Consider the following 19,163-nt stretch of genomic DNA (forward strand, 5'->3'; position numbering starts at 1 on the left):
CTAGTACTCTGCTGTAAGGCAAGTTGGCAGCTGCTTGGGACAGCAGGGGGCCGAGTTAAGAGAGGGGCTGTATAGAGGTAAACGTTATAGGTTGTCACAATCTGTCATACCAAGAGATAGCAGACAAAAACATTCTCAACATAAAAATGAAAAGGTAGTTGTTCATTGATGTTCTCCAAATACTATCACTAAAATCACCTACACGAAAAGCCTTTCAGATAGACCTACCATAGTTTATCTTGAATATAATAAATAAGCCAGCCCACTTCAAATGGAGAATTAAGAGACAGAAAACATAAGAATATTGACTACTTATTCGGAAAATACTCAATGACTACCTTAACTTAAGGCTTACGTTAAATGTTAACTTGCCTTAAAAACACAACTGCTGCAACAGCATGAATGTTGACTGTTAAATAGGCCTATACTTTATACTATAAGATAACAGTTTTGGCCACATATATGAACTTTTAGTTGTATAGGACACTATATAGGCCTACTGTAAATATTACTACTACACACACCTGGGTCATAGTAAAGTTGATTTAATATTGCTTGAATATGATTGGCTCCTGTAACTGATTCTACATCTGATAAACTGCAGTATATTGCTTAAAAGAGTCATTTAAAACCCTATTAGGTTGTAGTTTTCACCAGCCCAATATACATTTTATGAAAACAACATCTGTATGTCTTTAAAGCATGTTGTTTTCCTTAGCAACATTTAATAGCCAAAACAACCAGCTAGTTCACCTTATCAGCCTCAGGTGTCAGCTACTTATGATTACTGACTGCCAGTCTATAGGTTACTTTAATATTTACAGTCTATGGTCTATATACCAACTTGGCTTGAGAGATAAAAACTTATAATAGTTCAGAAACTTTCAGCTAAGTGACAGATTTTTAGAATTACAAAAAGGTAAATAGTATTACTTAATTCCCAGTACTCGCCCCACCTAGCTATTTTGTCAACTTCTGTTTTACTTTTGCTGTGTAATTCCTGGTTGTTATCTATACAGTTGTTGCTATAGATACTGTTGCTATGGCTACAGCTTGCTCCTCTACTCCTAGCTCAGCTGCTGTTCTGCTAATGCTAAAGTTAGTTTGACACCTGCCCTCACCTCATTCATAGAACTGAAGAACAACTTCTACTAATTGCAATTTTACTATTTAATGTTGACATTTAATTATTATAAATTAAATTAGTTACAATTCTGCCCTATCACACAATAGATTAATGTTATGTAAATATCTCGTCATCTAATCTTTATTCCATAGTGCATTGGTGTCCTCAAAATGAAACAGTCCCTCTGTCACTGTTTTGCCACAAAGCTCCAGGTGTCCCTGCATTATAGTTGCCTAAATCCCAGAGCCAGACCAGGGTAAGTAAACTACATATTTGTCACATCATGTTTTACACCTGTTAAACATGCTGGCCTTTTCTACCTTGAGAAATCACTAGGCTACAACTGTCCTCATCCACTACTTGCACATAACAAACCAAAATACTCATAAAGGATATCAAGAGTTACCGTCTCACATATCTTGTTTACTTTTAACACCTGAAGTAATAACAAAGACATAAAGTCTGATTTGACTGTCATGCACCTCTTATCTCCACAAGATGGAGCCATATTATAATTATACGATACCAAAAACAACCTGTATGAACATCCCCCATGGGGGAATCATTTCCCATGTCAATTTAGATCTTTTTAATAAAAAATTATATCCTCACATCTCCAATTATGTTAATATGTTTTCTTGTTTTTTGTAAGCTTGCCAAAAGTGCAAAACTTTACACTTATATTTATATTTATAATGCACATTTGGGTTTTGTCTACCTGAGCAAAACAACCTTAACAGCCTGGAAGAGGTACTGTTATTTGCACTTCATAGCTCTCCTGTAGTGATTACCCTGGTGAGTACCATGATACAATAAACAATAAGCCCTGACACTGCAGATTGCACATTTAGAATAGAGCTCTTTTGCATTGGAAATAAAGTGAAACATCTGTCAGTCAGTGGCTTTAAAACCATGCAATATTTGTCAAACTGAGGAATTACTCATTTAACTGCATCCTACAGTTGAATGCATTGTTTTATGTAGATACAGCATGCATGGCTCAAAGCAAAATCACATTTAATTAAGCTTTTTTTAGAGTCCCCGGTGCTGTAGTGCAGGAAACTCTGCAAAGTCTAGATGACACTGCGCTGCTGGATTGTAGTTTAACAGCTGATTCGATCCACTGTGCTGTTAGCAAGACGCATCCTGGCTATTTATGGCAGACGCCCCTACAACGAGGCCACTCTCTTCAGTCCATACATGGCTGCTGTGGGATGAGGTTACCAAGCCGATTTTGGCCCGCACTCCCCAAACGCCTTCGAAAGAGTGTTGTGTTGACTTTCACTGTCAGTCTAAACTATCAGACCCGGGCCCCCGAACGTGGCTTACAAGAATGATCATGTAAAGAGCCGCATTTTCTAACTTTTAGAAAAGTTTGAAGAACCACTTATTGTAGGAGTATTAGTCTGTTCTAACCCTAACAGTTTTTTTTGGGGCATTTTTCTCAGCTTCATCACATCTTTGAGTCCCTCACTTCTTTCCTGCATACCCCTCTCTCTCTCTCTCTCTCTCTCTCTCTCTCTCTCTCTCTCTCTCTCTCCCCCCCCCCTCTCCCTTCGTCCTTTTCTTCTTTGCACTGCTGTTCCTGGACTGATTTATTAGACCCCGTGCGGCAGAGCTGGTGGGAAAGCACCGGGCTATAATTGTCGGCTGCTGAGGGTTGGACCTGCTTCACGGTGATGACTCTGGATTCTCTCTTTGGGTTTACCTGCTCACACCTGCGCCTCCTGCCTCCTCAGCATCTGCTTTGCTCTGAACGAGGGAGCAGTGGAGCCCTCTTGTAGTATCATTTTTCTACTGTCAGGATAAATGGACTTCACCTGTGAGAACCGAGATCATTGTAAGTATTGTTCTCTCTTTCCTATTTAGATCGTATTCATGCTGATTTGATGAGTAAGATACACAAAGTTATTACAGAATGAATCTAACTGTTTATAATTCAGCTCTTTTATTAATAGGATTCTTGGGGACATGACATGTAGATAAAAAGGATCACTGACTATTATTTTACTTATTATAAACAAATCTTTATAATAACTTTTGATATGCTCTATGAAACCTTACTTTACTGAATGATGGCACCTGACCTAATCCATTATCTTTGACAGTAAATATAGATATGTTTATATATGTTTATTATGTGTCATCAGGGCAATTTTCTTACCATCAGTCATAGTTTAAACCAAATAATATTAATATTGATCACTTCATTTGCAGAGTCTGTGATGCCCAATGAAATCAGACTGGTTCAGAATCTTGCCAGTGCAAAGTTACAGGGCATTAGCACTTTTTCATAATGTCAGGCAAAGTTCTCAGGGGATTTCAGTTTTTAATAGTCAGTTTATGAATTGTGTCTTCTTATGTATTTCATTGCATCTTATTAGTGTACATGAAAAGTTTCCATTAGTGAAGGCAAACATTGGTGGCAAAACTCTGCAGGAGAAGTTTCTGGTTTACGTCCCCAACCCCGGAGGACTCGAGGTGGTGTCCCAACTTAAGCCCCCCTGTTGTTGCTCTGTGCCGTCTCAAGTAACCTCTTGGGTATTAGCATTCCAGGCTCCAGATTGTGGCTGTATGTATGTATGGTGGTATGTGTGTGCAGCTGATCTATCAGCTGGTTGTTGGGGGAGAGTGTTGTTCCAACTCCGGCCAGGCGTCACTTCTCCACAGTTTTTGTTTTTATAGTGTGTGAGTGTGTGTGTGTGTGTGTGTGTGTGTGCGTGTGTGTGAGTGTGTGTGACTTGTGCAGCAGTTGCTTGGTGCTTTGCACCTGCTGCAGGCTTCAAAATGAATAGACAGGTTTACTGGCCAGCCCCATGCTTGACCTTCTGCAACTGGATTCTGTTCTTCTAAGTACTGGAATAGAGAGTTTAAATTGTTCTGTATTACCATCTACCTGTGACACGTGCATTTGATTTCATAAAGGCCTACTTTACTTTAAATGCATTGAAAAAAAGTTACATTTAATGCACTTTTCTGTCTTACTTTAAGCACTTCAAAACATATTTGTTAATCAATTAAGGCCTCCAAAATGAAAACACTTCTGTAAAATTGAAAATGTTTTTTAAATTGTATTTCAAGTATGTTTTAGTGGTGAAAAACATTGTAGATTATTTTTTTTTAATATAGCAAAATGGTTAAATATAGCTCCAATTGTATGTTGTTAGTTTTCACCAGCGATATTGGAAGAAGCTACTGGTTTCCAGTTGTAGAAAATGTTTCTTGTTCTTGTGCCCAAAATCCCATTTTTGGAGCAATCAACATTTTTTTTTAATCCTCCTGCTCATATTTGATCTCACCTCCTTATTGGAGGTACAATCAAACTGACTCCAACAAAAATATATCTCCTGTCATATTTGTATTCAACAGGTGTGTGTGACCTGTTGCATATGGTCTCATGCACCGGTTGGCTTGTTGCTTGTACTCAGCACCATCTCTGATTGTCCCTGCTGTCTGCTGTCACTGTCAGCACTTAGTATGTCAGAACGCAGAGAGCTGTCTGCAGGCTCCTGCTGGCCTGCTAATATGCTGACCTCTTTCAGAATGTGTTACTCCTGTTTGGGTAACACGTGAGATGAATCAGTGATGATTACATGCTCACTTTTAATTGGGATTTGGATATTTATTGCACAGTAATGCTAATGATTTTTAATGTCTTTGCATGATATGTACTACTTTTAACTAAGTAATGGACAAGCAACGACGTATTGTATGTACTGATGATTGATGTAGTGTAGCCATTGTTAATATTAAACAAAGGGAAGGGAGGCTTTTGCAGCAGAGAAAATCTGTTCAATGCAGACAGACAAATCAGGAGGGGGAATAAAAACTCCATCACCAGTGAAGGTCAGAGAGAACAAAGGTACATGACTGACTGAAAAATGCTGACTGCTCTTCATTTTGCACGAAGATGAACTGGTATTAAGATAGAGGGAGACTAAATAAACACAGGGATGATGAAGGCACAGGTGTGAACAATCGGGGCGGGGCACGCAAACACACAGGCGGGAAGTATGAGTGTCAAAATAAAACAGGAAACATCATAAACAAAAAAGCAAGTAGGGAAATAACGACAGGAAGAATTTTACATAAAGTATTCAATCAATATGTTTACTGACAGATGGTATCCCAAATATTGTTGCGTACTATTAATCACATGATTTGATCATTTTAATTAGAAGATAATATTGGAAGGAAATATGACATGAAATTGATTGTTGTTATTATGATGAAGATGCAGTTATAGTTTCAGATTGTTTTAAGATATGGCAGACACAAATGGGATTTATTGTCACTGTGTATTTTAAAGAATCTGCCAATATGAATATTTACATAAAACAAGAGGAATAATAATAATTCAATACTTCCACAATGTGATATGAGCATAATGTGAGCAAGGGGCTCTATCATGATTATCTAAATGTTATTGACATTCTAGCTTAATAGTTACTTGAAGTTATATAAAATAGTTAATATAAATAATATATGTGATCTGAACAGTGTGATCTGCATTTGTATTTATAACAGTTACTGTAACATCTGACATAACAACACTACTTTTTGTGCAGCTAAAAAAGGAATCATCTAAAAGAATCAGTAAAATAAATATTTTCATGTTTATAAAATTGATATCACAGAACAGATATATGGCAATAAACAAGTGTATTTATATTTTCTTACAACCTTTCATTATAATTAAAAGAAATGCATGCAATCATTCCAATTACACATCAATTTTATATCAAGTAGTTTCTACAGTCTTGACTTGGTCATTTGGTGTTGTATGTCCCAAATTAATGAAAGTTCATCTCTGAAGCTTTGCTACAATTAAAAATCTATTCTGCAGACAGAATATGATGCTGCAGCATAATCTTCTGATTGATTATCACCATTGCTTTAGTGCATATCTTTACAATTATTCAAATAAATAACGGTTATCGTGAATAACCTAAGAGAGCCAAAAAGAACATTATTGTCGTGTAACTATGATAAATCGACTCTGACTCATTTCAGATTGCCTCAGAATTGAGCATCATATGGAGAGTTTGGATTCAAATATCAAATAATTTACATTTTGAATATAGCACTGAGTGTATGAATCAGTATGGCTCTTGTGATGTGTTACTTCTAGTTACGTCATCGTGTTACATAATGAGAAAATGAAGAGAATGAAGATGTTCCTGGATGATGTAATTTAAAGAGATGACAGCCAAACTCCCTGAATAACCATTTCTAGCCTGACATGCTCCTCATCTTCAAACATACTGTCCCTATCCCTCTCTCTCTCTCTCGCTCTGTTGCAATGTTTGAGTTGCAGAACTTCTTCAGTGTCTCTCCTCCTTAAAGCACTGAGCTCTGTGCTCATTGATATCCATATAAGAGCAGAGCAGGCAGATTTCTGCACCGGGCGTCTGGCAGAATTGATGCAAGGCAGCAGAGAGGAATGCAGAGCTGCATCTAAAGAGTGAACAGCCAGAGTAAATGTTTAAGAAAGGAGGGAACATCAGGCTCCCACTTGAGCCATGTGTGTGTGTTTGTGTGTTGTGTGTTAAAGAGGGTTTGACTCATGCACTTATAACCAGTTTCACATTAGATTTAGGTTGAATTTAAAGTAGATGGTTTGTGGAAAATGCAGCTTCTTAACACAAGGGTCGGACTAAGATCTTAAAAACTGCTTCAACAGGTGGCAAAAGAGTTTCCTCACTCTGAGTATAGAAAACCAAATGAGCTGTTCTTGCAATGCACTGTCGATGCAGAACATATTTTAATACACATAACTTATTTTGTAATCTGTTCCCAAAGTGCATCTTGAAATATGGGGAAAACAAGTTTCAGGTACGCTGCTCCTGCAGGTTGGGAATCTGCTGCTGCCGGATTTGGGTCTGGGTGAGCTGGTCTCTGTAAATCACTTTTTAAAAGTAGATGGAAGGTGTTGGAGGACAATGCATCAGGTTGTAGATGCTTTGTTTAATGACTTTCCGCTCTGTAACCATGGATACAGTATGTTGACCTGTGTTTTGTAATTTTTTACGTGTGGTATGTTGGTAACTTGTTAAATGTGCTGCTGCTCGTCTTGACCAGGAAGCTCTTGTAAAAAGGGGATGCTTAGACTCTTATGTGGTTTTATAAAGTCATGTTGGTGCTTTATGGCTGTATGGTTAATGTTACATTTAATCTGCACAAATATCTTTAAAATAGTGGATGAAATAGCTGCAGCGTCCTGGGAAGTGTCCGTGTGAGTCTGTATTATTGTGGTGATCTGGTTTGTTTTGGGTTCAGGGTGAAAAATGCTGTAACATTTACTTTGGAATCTCAACCCAGAAGACTTCCTAGTTAGTCAAAGTTTGGCCTGTTAAAAGGAAGTCTGTGCTCAACTGGAGTAAGTCGTAATGTACATCACAGAGAGCGTTAAGCTCAGTAAATCTGAGGCTGCATATACACTCTGAAACAAGGCATCACGTGGTGTTGCTTTCCACAGGGGGGAAAGTTCATCCTTAGTTGAAACCCCTGTATGACCGGTACGATGCTAAGCTTCACAGCTTCAAGTTTGATCAGCAAAGAGACGCTTTGATGTTTTGCTCACTCTGGGATTTTGTTGAGGAACCCGCCTCGTGGTGTTTACGTGATGTCATAGGTGTAAGACATCCTGTGTTGCGAGATGAAATTGTCGAGCTGAGTTTCAAACTATAATTGTTTCTTTGACCTGAGGGACGATTAAAGTCAGAGCACAGTGGTCTCATCGCTGCTGGGTTTTTTTTGTTTTTTTTTTGTAGCTGGTGACGTGTGAAGATCAGAAAACTCATTGACAGAGAGAAATAGACCGGACAGCTGAGGTGGTGAGTGCTTATTAGAAAGCAGTGCTTAACAGACTGCGGGCCTTTTCGATTTACCGTTTATGTGCAGATAAAAATACTCAAATTGACAATACTTCTAAAAGTGTTAAGTAGTGATCTATTTGAATTAGAAAACGGTGAACCTCTTCTATCACCCTTCATGGTTTATGTTGTTTATTTGTCTCTTTACCATGACAATTAAAAGCTTCAAGAGCTTATTTATTATACATAAAAATGGGGGGAAAAGCAAAAAAAAGCTGCAGATTATGCAAGTAAAATACAAAACTTGAAGGACGTTTGAAGACGCATCAGCCCTTAAACACAAGACAGTATTTGTCCTGAAATCACTGTCAACATGTAAAATCAGAGAGGTCTGATATCCAGATGTGTAACCTGTTCACAGCTCATGACGAGTGACTCACACTCGTGTTGTAATCTACAGCCCCCCCTGTGGTTTACTGCAGTTTGGTTGCTCGGAAGACCAAAAAGTATTTTGTCTTATGCCAGCGTGGTTTACTTCTAAGAAAGGCTCTATGGAGTGTCAGCCGGTCTTATGAAATGTGCTTTATAAATATACTCTTTTTGGCTTCACTTAGGAGTGCCTGTGCCTTCTTTTGATCGTGTAAAATGTGTGCAACCAGTGAGACAGAAGGGGGGTGACAGGATGTATCATGTTTGTTGCTGCAGAAGCTGGCATGGAAGCAAAGATCAGAGGGGTAAACAGAGACATAAAAAAAGTGACATAGAGAGAGACAGGGCGAAGAAGAATATGTATGAAGTGGAAAAAAAACATGCAAGAAAGAGGAGAGACAGAAGGAGTTAAGGAAGGAAAGGAAGTCAGAGTAAGGAGAGTCAGAGGATCCAGAGAGATGAAATACCACCAGGGATGACAAATCTGCAGAACGAAAAATGTACAAGAAGTGAGAAAGAAAAACAAGTCAGAGCAGCGAGCAGGCGTGGAGTCAGTCCCTTGGTAAACACACGGCCGGCCGGCTGACAGGGTGACCTCTCCACCGCGGCAGCCACTCACAACACTTGTTGCCTTATTAGGGGCGTCTACAGGGAGCAGAGGCAGGGTAGGAAAGGTGGGGGGGGGGGGGGTGAGTCTGTGTGTAAAGGGTGAGAAAAGCGTCAGACGGACGAGGTGAGTGAGTGTGCAAGTTAGCAAGACTAAGACAGTTGAAAAGTGAAACAGCTGGATTTCTATTATAGGGATTCAAATCACTTTGACTTCAGAATGGTGTTTTCCTACCCAGCTGTTGTGACACACTTTGGATTATTTATGAATAATACGCATCATATTATTATCACACTGATGATTTTTAAAGGAAAGAAGCTCAATATGTTGTTTGTTTTTCCTTTGTTGTCTTTTTTCACATTAATGCAAAGATAAGGAGAAGGAAAGTTGCAGACTGATCGATGCATTACTTCTTAGTTCTTCAAGTTTATTGGTGCAAAAGACAGAAGAATAAAATAAGACAGAAGTAGACATGTGCACAGTGGTGGCTGGTCAATAGAGGGCGCTAGGGCGCTGCCCATCCACTCCCCACTAGGAGGATGACAGACCTTCATTTAATAAGATTTTTTTTTTAATTAGGTTACAACAAAGGCATGTAACATTTTAAAAGGGCAAAGTAAATATTTAATAGTTATTTAGAAAATTGTATAATCAGCTACAAACATGTAGATTTACATGTGTCTAAAGTTACTGATTGATGATATGTTTCCGGTCCTGGGAGCTCCAGCGACATAACTGGTTTTCTTTGTAATTTTTTAAAGTGAAGACCTTAATTTCACTTTTTTCAGAATGTAAAGAGACATTTACTCTGCACATTTTCTCATTTATTTATGTAAAATTTTCATGTTGTGACATTTTCAAAAGAAACCATGCGCAGACCGTCTCTATGACATACTTTTACTTTTTCCAATAAGAAACAGAAATAAGGGTAGGAGGAGTTAATTCATCAACTTTTTAAATGATCAAGGAGACACTTCAGTATTTATGTGAGTATTTGTTTATCTCACAGCAAGGGCAGAAGTGACTGTGATGTAATGATCGATCATGTGACCAGACACTTTAATCTCCAATACCTCCTCGTCTGACTCCAATAATCACACTACCTGACTGAGACAGGTGGGAGTAAACTCTATTGGATAACACTGTGTCTCCGCCCACACTTTTTACTGAAGCTGTATCAGTTACGTTTGGGAGTGTCATTTTATTTATTTTTTTATTTTTTTACAAATTGCTCACCGTGTTTGTTGTAATGAGAAAAGATTAGAAGTGTTGAAGGAAATTATGAAAACTGTTCTTCTGCATTTCATATGGCAACCTAATTAGCTAAACTGACATTCAGACAAAGCTTTCAGTGGAAAACTCACAACCATAATAAACCATTTGTACGTGGAATTCAAAATGTCATGATCTTGTGGACTCTAGCTGTTAAAAGTAGAATAGACAAAGATATCTCAGCATTAGGTAACAGGGTTGATTATCACACAATTTTGGCTTTAGCTTTGGGAAGTTTGATGAGCTCCTGGTGTGTGTGTGTGTGTGTGTGTGTGTGTGTGTGTTTAGTACACCATCTGACTTCCAGTAGTCCTGGTCTGGACCCTTTACCACCCCCTGCAGCCCTGCTGGCACCCTCCTCCAATCCTGTCCCAGCGTTTTTATCATCAAGGCTAATTTCTGCCTGTAATCTGATTAGGGCTCTGAGCTGCTTTAGCACCCTGCTGTGCTGTCTCTCTCCCTCAGCTCCCTTTGCGTGCACACACACACACTGACATGCGCACACACACATGCACACACATTCTGTATGACAGCCAGTGTTTGCAGGCTGGCGTTTTTGCTGTGTAGCCAAGGGTGGTCAGTCTGCTGTGGCCGTGTGCTTGTCCGTGTGTGTGTGTGTATGTGTGTGTGTGTGTGTGTGAGAGAGAGGGGTCGTGTCACCACCTCCATCCTTTCCTGCCTGTCTGCTGTTTGCCGGTTGCTGCCCTCGCCTCCACCTCTGTCAGTCCTGCTGTTCACCTCCATCAACTTCCGCTGTGACCGAAGGAGATCCTAGCAGTGGGGCATCCTTCTGTTCTTCTTCCTAAACATGTTTCGAAACCCATGGATCTCTAGTTACCATGTGAACCATGTGCAGCCTTGTGGCCAAGGTAAGGCCTGTGAGAATGGAAGGACTGGTCCAGTTGTAGGACGACTTACATAACCCAGAGTATCACTAACTCTGTAGGGACTTTAGCTTCTTGCTTAGATAAATGACAGGGGGGGATTTGGCTTGGCGAGATGAGGGGACTTGAAGTTTCATTGTTGACTCCTTATTTTGTTTTGTTTGCTCACTTGGATTGGATGAAATGAGATTTCATGACGTAAGATTGGAAGAGTTAGCGGAAGTATTCCGGGATTTGGGGATTTGACAAAGAGGTTTACCGTATTAAAACATTGAACTACTACTTGGCATGTGTATTGACAACAAATGTGACTGAGGAGTGAAAGATCATTTTAACACATTGATTAGATGCTGTACACTCAACAGGTGTGTGCAGGTACCAGTATGTATTTCCCTGTTTCCTCCACTTTGATGTTGTACCTCTATCATCTCCTGTTGAGACGTAGAAGTGCTGCAGCCCTTCCAAACAGATTGTGTGCAAGTGAAGGCTAGAGAGTCTATTTTGCACCTCTGAATATTTATAGAAAATCCCTCTCCTCACCGCGCTCACTTTGGGACAGTCAGCAGCATAAGCTGCTCTCTGGCACTGCCAGCTTTGAGCCTTGTGTACTGCTTGTTTTGTTGACAACCTGAAGGCGTTTCCAAGGAAAGCTGAACTGACTTCTGTGCAAGGGGCTTTCCAGAAAAGAAAAATAGACTGTTAAACGTGAAGCGCAACTCCACAAGGGTCCCGCCTGCTCAAAACACTTGGCCTTACTAATTTAGGTAATGAAAGAAGAGAATCAAAGTTGTCTCATTTCGTCATCTGGAATCAGTTCTTTACATCCCAAGGACAACACAAATGATGGAGTCGTTTCATTCAAAATGAAGACCTCCAACTCAGATTTCTGGCTCCATATGTGTCTAATTCTGATGAGTTTATTGCATCACATGACATTCTTCCAAAGCACAGTGTAGTCCTTGAAATTAATCATGAGAGTGTCTTTCTACCTCCACTACTTTCACTTCCTCACTGCCAAACGTTCTTGTTATGTATTGCCACACCGTCTTCAGAGACCAAAATAAGAAGGAGGTGTTCTGAAGGCGTCTGGAGCAGTAACAGGATCTGTCTCCTATACTGGGGTATAACTTTACAACAAGGCTGCTGTTGCCATGACGTGAGCGCGAAAGGGTCGCGTCAAGCTGGGAACTGGGTGTGAACTTTCTGAGTTACTGAAAAGCGACTCATACTGAGGCTGGAAGTTTCCTGTCAGAACCTTTAAGGCACATTGTTGATGTTTACTTTGACAGACAGAACGTGCCCTCTCTAATTGAACTCTTAGGTAATAATCCGAGTACGGTCAAGTCAGTTTATAACACAGATTTAAAACCGCAAGATAGTCCTTTACCAAAGGACGTAGATGAAGACATTGAGTTAAAGAATGGGAGAAAAAGGTTATTAAAATAGTTAAAATGACCACATAAGAAGAAGAATTTATACTTTATTGATCCCGCGAGGGGAAATTCGTTTTTATAGCATATAGTCATAGCAGTAGATATGTCCACTGCAGTGCATTAACAAATACATTATATTATATTCTTTTACTATCAGGGTTGTCTAGAGAGGAAACTTTGTTAAAGGTTGTAAAAGAAAGTCAAAAAGTTACGACCGGGCAGTGATATGAGATGCTTTGTAGATCCACCCCGCAGGTTGTTTAGATCAAAAAGCACACTGAAAAACACCACAGGCTAAATCTCTGACAACAAGTCGATGAAATAAGATTAAAGAGGCCCAATTTGGGTAACACATCTGAGTTCAAAGGCTAATTCACTTCCCAAACACTGCACAGAAGCTTATCATGCTATTAGACAGGATTTTACAAGTCTGAGCGACTGTCATTTTATCCCCAATCTTGACCACTCGAAAAGTAAACAGCTAATTAAACGGGTTTATGTTAATGCCAGAAAAAGAACTCTTAAAAATCAGAAACATATTTTCCTACTCAGTTGGGTGAAGACTGATTCTTGTTTCTCTTCTTAGGAATTGAATCTGAAGCTCCTACCAAACTTTGCAGTTCCATCTCTCTGCCAACACAAACTTTAAGGTGAGCTTTTTTTTGGACATGGGTTGTTGGATTGTTTTATCTCACATGGACCAGCAGTCCAAAGATTCTTTGTGGTTTTAGTTTATACATTGGAGCTACAGAGTCACCTCGTTGTGTTTTCTAAGACCATTTACATTCTTCTCATTTTTTTCCTCGTCATCAAGATGTGGATATGGAAGCCCATAGGTTAACTCCAGTATACCGCTTTAGCTTACCGTGCACAGTAAGCATTAAAAGCTGGGGATGCCTGGAACAGCTTATCTTAAGACACTTTTTTGATCACATGACGTTATGGTCATAACACCTCCTCCAGGAGCACAAAGCCCTCCTTTGCAGAAGTTTACAGTGTCGCATTAAGCTTTAGCATAGTAGGCTAAAGGTGAGCTCATGGAGCAAGTTAGATCAAATAAACCAAATAAACAATTGTAATTATGTACTTTATTTTGCACTAAACAGTTTTAAAACAGGTACGGTACCTGAAAATTAAGAGAAGGATGTGAAAGATCAGCTTGATTGTTATGTTTTATGTTATATATAGCATAGGGAAGCTAAAGAGAGATGGGAAATGTTGGGAGGAGAGAGAGGGGTTTACATGCAGCGGAGGGCCGAGGTTGGATTTGAACCCACGGCTGCTGCAACTAAGGCCTCTGTACACGGGGAGCGCGACATAACACGCTCCGGCAGTTTTGGGGCGCTGGAGGCGGGCCCCATGTACGGAGGCTGTAGGCGCAAGGCGGCCCAGGTTCAAATCACGCCTGTGGCTCCTTTCCAGCATGTAATTCCCCACTCTCTCTCTCTCTCTCTCTCTCTCTCTCTCTGTCTCTCTCCCTGATTTCGTATCACTCCATTAAAGGCACAAAAAGCCCCAAAATAAATATAAAAAAAAACAAAAATCTCTTGCAGTTTTGAAATCTAATCTCATTTCCATGACTCCATAAGAGTACAATTTGATCTTTTGAGTTATCTCATACTGAAGGTTCAAACTCTCCCTAATGTTTTAAGAGCTTTGTATATTATCACAAATTGTTTATAAGAATTAATAATAATTGTTATCTGGAAATTATAAATCTTTTTTAAGACAAATAATTGATCAATCTGTGAAATATTTTTGGGAAGCTTTTCGTAAAATAAAGGAAGGGATAGTTTACTCTTGTGCAAGCTGTTGTAGCATGGGGACTTAAGGGAAGAGCTTGATTGTCTTTTTCCACTTGGAGGAGAATCAGGACTTGATGACATAGTTCTTAAGCTGGATCCCGCTGGCGGTGACACCAGCTGATCGTCACCTTTACCTGCCATCACCTCTTTAAGACATGTTTGAGACAGAGTCGCTGGCCAAGCACAGTTGGAGCTGGTTTTATTCTAAATGAGTCAAGCATCAAAACATAAAAACGCACTTTGACATTTTATTATTACATTGTTTATTTGTTATTTTAATCGACTATATTATATAAATATTTAATCTGCATTTTTAGAATTCGTAATTATAAAACATTGATCTGGTTTCTGTCTTTGTCTTCCTTTGAAGTTTTCAGAGTGACTTTTCCTTGGCTGACAAGACCGCCTTGGTCAAGAGTGTTTCAACCACAGATGCCAAACATCTGGCAGTCCTTCCGAAGGGTGCGTATTGATCCTTACCATACTCCATAACTAAGAGTAAAACAAATGGTTGGATTTTCTTTTAATTCTGTGAAACTAAATGTTCATTTTTGATTCAACATTCAGTTTCAGAGTTGAAGAAATACTTTGAAGGATCTGTCAAACAGGATTTCAGTATGAACAGGTACCTTCAGATCTCAATACATGAGCTTTAGACCTAAACACATCTTGATGCTTTCATAAAGTGTAACTCATGGCGATCAGTTGCTCACCTTTGCCCCTCCCCTTTTGTTTTCTGACAGGAAGGAGAGGATAGCCCGGCGGCTGGAGGGGATTGAAAGCGATGCTCCGCCTGCTCTGGTGCCCGGTGGTTTGGTAGCCAACAGAATGCTGGAGGAGGATCCTCCGCGATACACCCGCGCCTCTGATAACTGTGAGCCATGTGTGATGGGTAAGCATGGCACGATGCACTGCAAGAGTTCTGTTTATGATGCTGCCTATAGACGACTTCCTACGGCCGGTTTGTGGGCGCTGCCATCTGTGGCGGCCATCACTGCGGTGGCTTTTCAGCGTCTGCTGCTGCCTGTTCACTGTGACAGCAGCTTTCAAAGTTAAACTATTATATTATTGTCTCGATCCATCTCTTAGTCCTCTGCACGGCCAGTGAATGTGAGTTAAGTGTCCGCTCTCATATAGTGTGTGTTAAGTGTCTGCTCTCATACAATGTGTTTTACATTCACTCCCCGTTTTCTCTCAAATTTAAAAGCCTTTCCAGACGGTTAGTAAACTGTAAAACTCCACAGGTTCTCCCTGAAGTCCTTTACATTGTTGTAAAATTTTAAGTTATGTAGAAAGTACTGTAAAAGGTAGGACATTTTCCATTTAAAGGACCACTTGCAATCAAACAGGCAGCTGATAAAAGGAAGATGCCACCGCAGTAATGGCGGCTTTTCAACTTCCGTCTTTTTTTTCTCCGGATCGGTCTATAGTGAACTTGGATTGAAACTCCTGAATTGTTGATAGATGTGGTTATGCTAGGCAGCTGTACAGCAGGTTTTAAAAAAACTTTGCATGGCCTGGCATTCTGAAATAAGTTGGAATGGAGTGATTCCATATTTTGTCATGTGTGATTAATGGTAACAAGCCTTTACATCATTAGGCAACTCAAGACACTCTAAGATTGTCTGTGGGCCTGTGTTCCCTAACACATTTTTTTGCAATGGCAGCGAGCACAACCTCCATTTCAGATAACTTCTCATCAGCGTTTACTGTTGCTAGGTTACGCAAGTTATCTCAAGGCACTTTCACCTCCTTAGAAGTGACTGTTTTAAATGTCCCACCTATAAATGATTTTGAGGGAGAAGTGACATTGATGAGCGTGCAGTCTTCCAAAACTTTGATTATTTTCAACCAAGAGTGCTGTGATAGAGTGACAAAAAAAAAAACTGCTGACAAAGGGCATTTTTGAAGTTCAGCATTTTCAGTGGAACTGCAAAAACGCCCTCAGCATTGATAGACTGAGTGCTAAACTGATATGAACTGAGACAGTTGTTCACACATGGCACAAATGTGGCAGGATTGATCATTTAAATGTTGTCAGGAAATTATTTTGATAACTATTTCCCCTTTTTTAAAACAGTGAGGCGCTACAGTCGAGAGGAGCTGGAGTCCCCAAAGAAGCAGCCAGTACCTCAAGACAGAACACCGCAGGTCAAAGGTGGCGTTGGCAATGCACGTCAAGAGCCAATGTTGGTTTATGTTGACCCAGTGACGTTATCCACCACTTCTACACCAACATCTGGTTCCGCGGACCCCGCAAGCCTCAGTTCCAAGGCTGAGCGCATTGCACGCTACAAGGCCGAGCGCCGCCGGCAGCTTTCAGAGCGTTATGGCATCCAACTGGATCAGGAGTTGGATATTGATTACAAACCACGCTATCGTTCACGGCGTGATCCAGACGCCTCTGACCGACAGACAGCTGTCTCACAAGAAAGAATCAAACAGGAAGCAGAGGAAAAAGAACAGGACCCAAGGGTGCCGTACCGTGCTGGAGTGGGCAGGGTTTACATGAGGACTCACCCAGATCCTGCATCTGTTTCTGCTTCCAGCCCCGCCCACTCAACCCAGGCCCCTCCCCCGACACAAGAACGCCCGAGGGGGTTTTCGGAGAAGGAAAGAGCGATGAACATGGAGAACTACCGGCGAGGCGGGGCTCAAGAGCGCTCGGCAAGAAGTAGAACCCAGGAGAACCATCCGCTCCCGGCCCAACAGCAGCAACGACTCCCCCACCACCAGGACGCCGCCCACCAGGAGCCAAGCCCCGCCTCCACCAGGGATTACAGTATCGCAGCAGTACCCAGCTCCCCTCGCACTGCCCGCCGGGCCTCCCTGCCCTCCACTCGCTATGGCATCTCACCTGGGGATTTATTCATAGAGCAGCAGGCCCAGAGCATCCTCAACAGGCAGGGGTGAGTTACAAAAACCTTCTTTAGTCATGAAGTATGGTGAAGCCAACCAACGAAACTTCTAGACATGGCTCTGAAACTGTGTGAAATATTTCTAATATTGGGCTATTTCCAAAAAAGTGAAAAAAAAAACATCATAATTATGTCATCATACCATAAACCATAAACAATAGACTTAGGATGGAAAAAGTGGATGTTGCAAATGTAACGTCACCTACTGGTTTGTGAGTTACTGTTTTGGGGTATTTTGCTATTTTGTAGTTTTTTTTAAGCCAAAAGTGACTACATTTGGATGAGAGCTGAGGCGAGAGAGTTGTGAAAGTTTTCGGCTTACTCTAGTGCTACCTTTGTTAGCTAGCTGCATCAGTAATACAAGGTTACATTGATATAAATGGTGCGCTAAGTTTGGCTATCAAAACACAGGCTTGAAAAAAGTCCATGAACATAGCTTCATATTTTGGCCATGAAAGTGACTTGGGAATCACAGTCTGGCAAGGAACCAAAATCTTACCCTGCTTTGCTGTAAATGAGACTAAATCAATCGAGCATTATCTGTATTGTATAGGTTTGAAATTTAGGATTTATACCATTTACTCCTTAGAAAATTGTTGCTGAGGTAATGAAAAGTAGCGAGAAGTATGGTCATTTTCTCATCTGCTGGATTCAATTTGACCTATTCCACAAATAGGGTCGCCCTCTACTGGCCACTGAAAGAATGCAGGTTTAAGAGATGGCTTCACTTTCCAGATTTCAGGGCTCCGTCCAGTTCTCAGAAATGGATTTGCCTCTGAAAGAGCCACTGAATTCTAAATTTGATTCAAGCATATCAACACATCCTCCTGCATCACGCTAGTCTGCAATGTAGAACATGAACACATACAAGTTTCGACCCTCTCTGTACGGTGGACTATACATAGGCTCCTGAATTATACATGGCAGTGTGTTTTTAAGACTTTTTTGTTGTCCTGTTTACTTCCAATTGTAGCTGAGGTCGAGGTTGATTGGTTGAGTTCATGTTTCTCCAAACAAACCCCAATACAATTCAGACGTTTTTACTTAAATTAAAAGAGACTTGTAGGGGAGGGGGTTCACTTTTTGACACTGAATACTGTTCATAATAAACTGTGGGAGTTTTGGTTCAAATTAATATTGGTCATAATTAGGGTGTATAAGATTTTGTTGGCACTGGGGGCCCCCTAGTGGCCGGGCCCCAGAAAGCTTCCCCCCCCCTATGTGTGGTCCTGTTTATGAAAACACAATTTAAGTGTATACTCTTCCACTCTTAACTTCATGATTTGGTGCAGTTTTAGCTAATCACTGGCCGCTATACGCTCGCTTTCCTGCAGCTTCAAACAGCATCACACGGTAAGGATCTTTCTAGACTGTAGGTCCAGCTCTGTCACTGTCCCTGCTCCAGTTTCACATAGAACGGCGTTCTGCGGAGCTCATCATAGTAAAGGTTGCAGGGCAGCAGGGTAGATTGCAAGGTTGGTTTTTAGAGTTGATATGCTTCCCTTGCTTTGCCCCCTGTGCTAACCCTGATTGAACAGCAGCCTGGTACATTAGAAAGAGCTTAATGGAACTGTCTCTTATAATCTTTAATATGCTACCACAAAGGAAAGTACAATTATTAGTTGTGAACATGAGTTGATGATGTTTTAGACGGGTAAGACATACTGCACAATGAACCAAATTCTAAAAAAAAAATGCAGGTGTATTTCTACTAAGATAAAGACGTGACATCAGCCACAAAAACAAAATATAGATTATAACGTCTTAGATATATTTAAAATTTGAAAAAATTCAAACATATGCAGAGGATTTGGAACTGATCCTCTTCCTCAGCATTTGAAAATAATCCTAATGATTGATCTGTTAGTGCAGCT

The 19,163-nt window shown here is 40.4% G+C and overlaps 1 protein-coding gene across 17 annotated transcripts in view; it reads left to right on the plus strand.

The window, feature by feature from the left end:
- Nucleotides 1-2,426: 2,426 nt before the first annotated feature.
- The window catches only part of LOC132979530 (supervillin-like), a 55,306-nt gene continuing 38,569 nt past the window's right edge, over nucleotides 2,427-19,163 (plus strand). For 8 of the 17 annotated variants that reach the window (XM_061045401.1, XM_061045402.1, XM_061045412.1 and 5 more), the window contains exons 1-6: nucleotides 10,898-11,118; nucleotides 13,153-13,216; nucleotides 14,742-14,833; nucleotides 14,939-14,996; nucleotides 15,115-15,263; nucleotides 16,452-17,280. In XM_061045401.1, coding sequence (XP_060901384.1) covers nucleotides 11,058-11,118; nucleotides 13,153-13,216; nucleotides 14,742-14,833; nucleotides 14,939-14,996; nucleotides 15,115-15,263; nucleotides 16,452-17,280 — 1,253 coding nt within the window. In that variant the 5' untranslated portion in view covers nucleotides 10,898-11,057. Of the gene's footprint in view, nucleotides 2,967-10,896; nucleotides 11,119-13,152; nucleotides 13,217-14,741; nucleotides 14,834-14,938; nucleotides 14,997-15,114; nucleotides 15,264-16,451; nucleotides 17,281-19,163 lie in introns of those variants that run through there. The other 9 variants (XM_061045407.1, XM_061045409.1, XM_061045404.1 and 6 more) reach the window with 5 other exon arrangements.

This window comes from Labrus mixtus, chromosome 8 (assembly GCF_963584025.1).
Source record: "Labrus mixtus chromosome 8, fLabMix1.1, whole genome shotgun sequence".
In the NCBI taxonomy this organism is placed as follows: domain Eukaryota; kingdom Metazoa; phylum Chordata; class Actinopteri; order Labriformes; family Labridae; genus Labrus; species Labrus mixtus.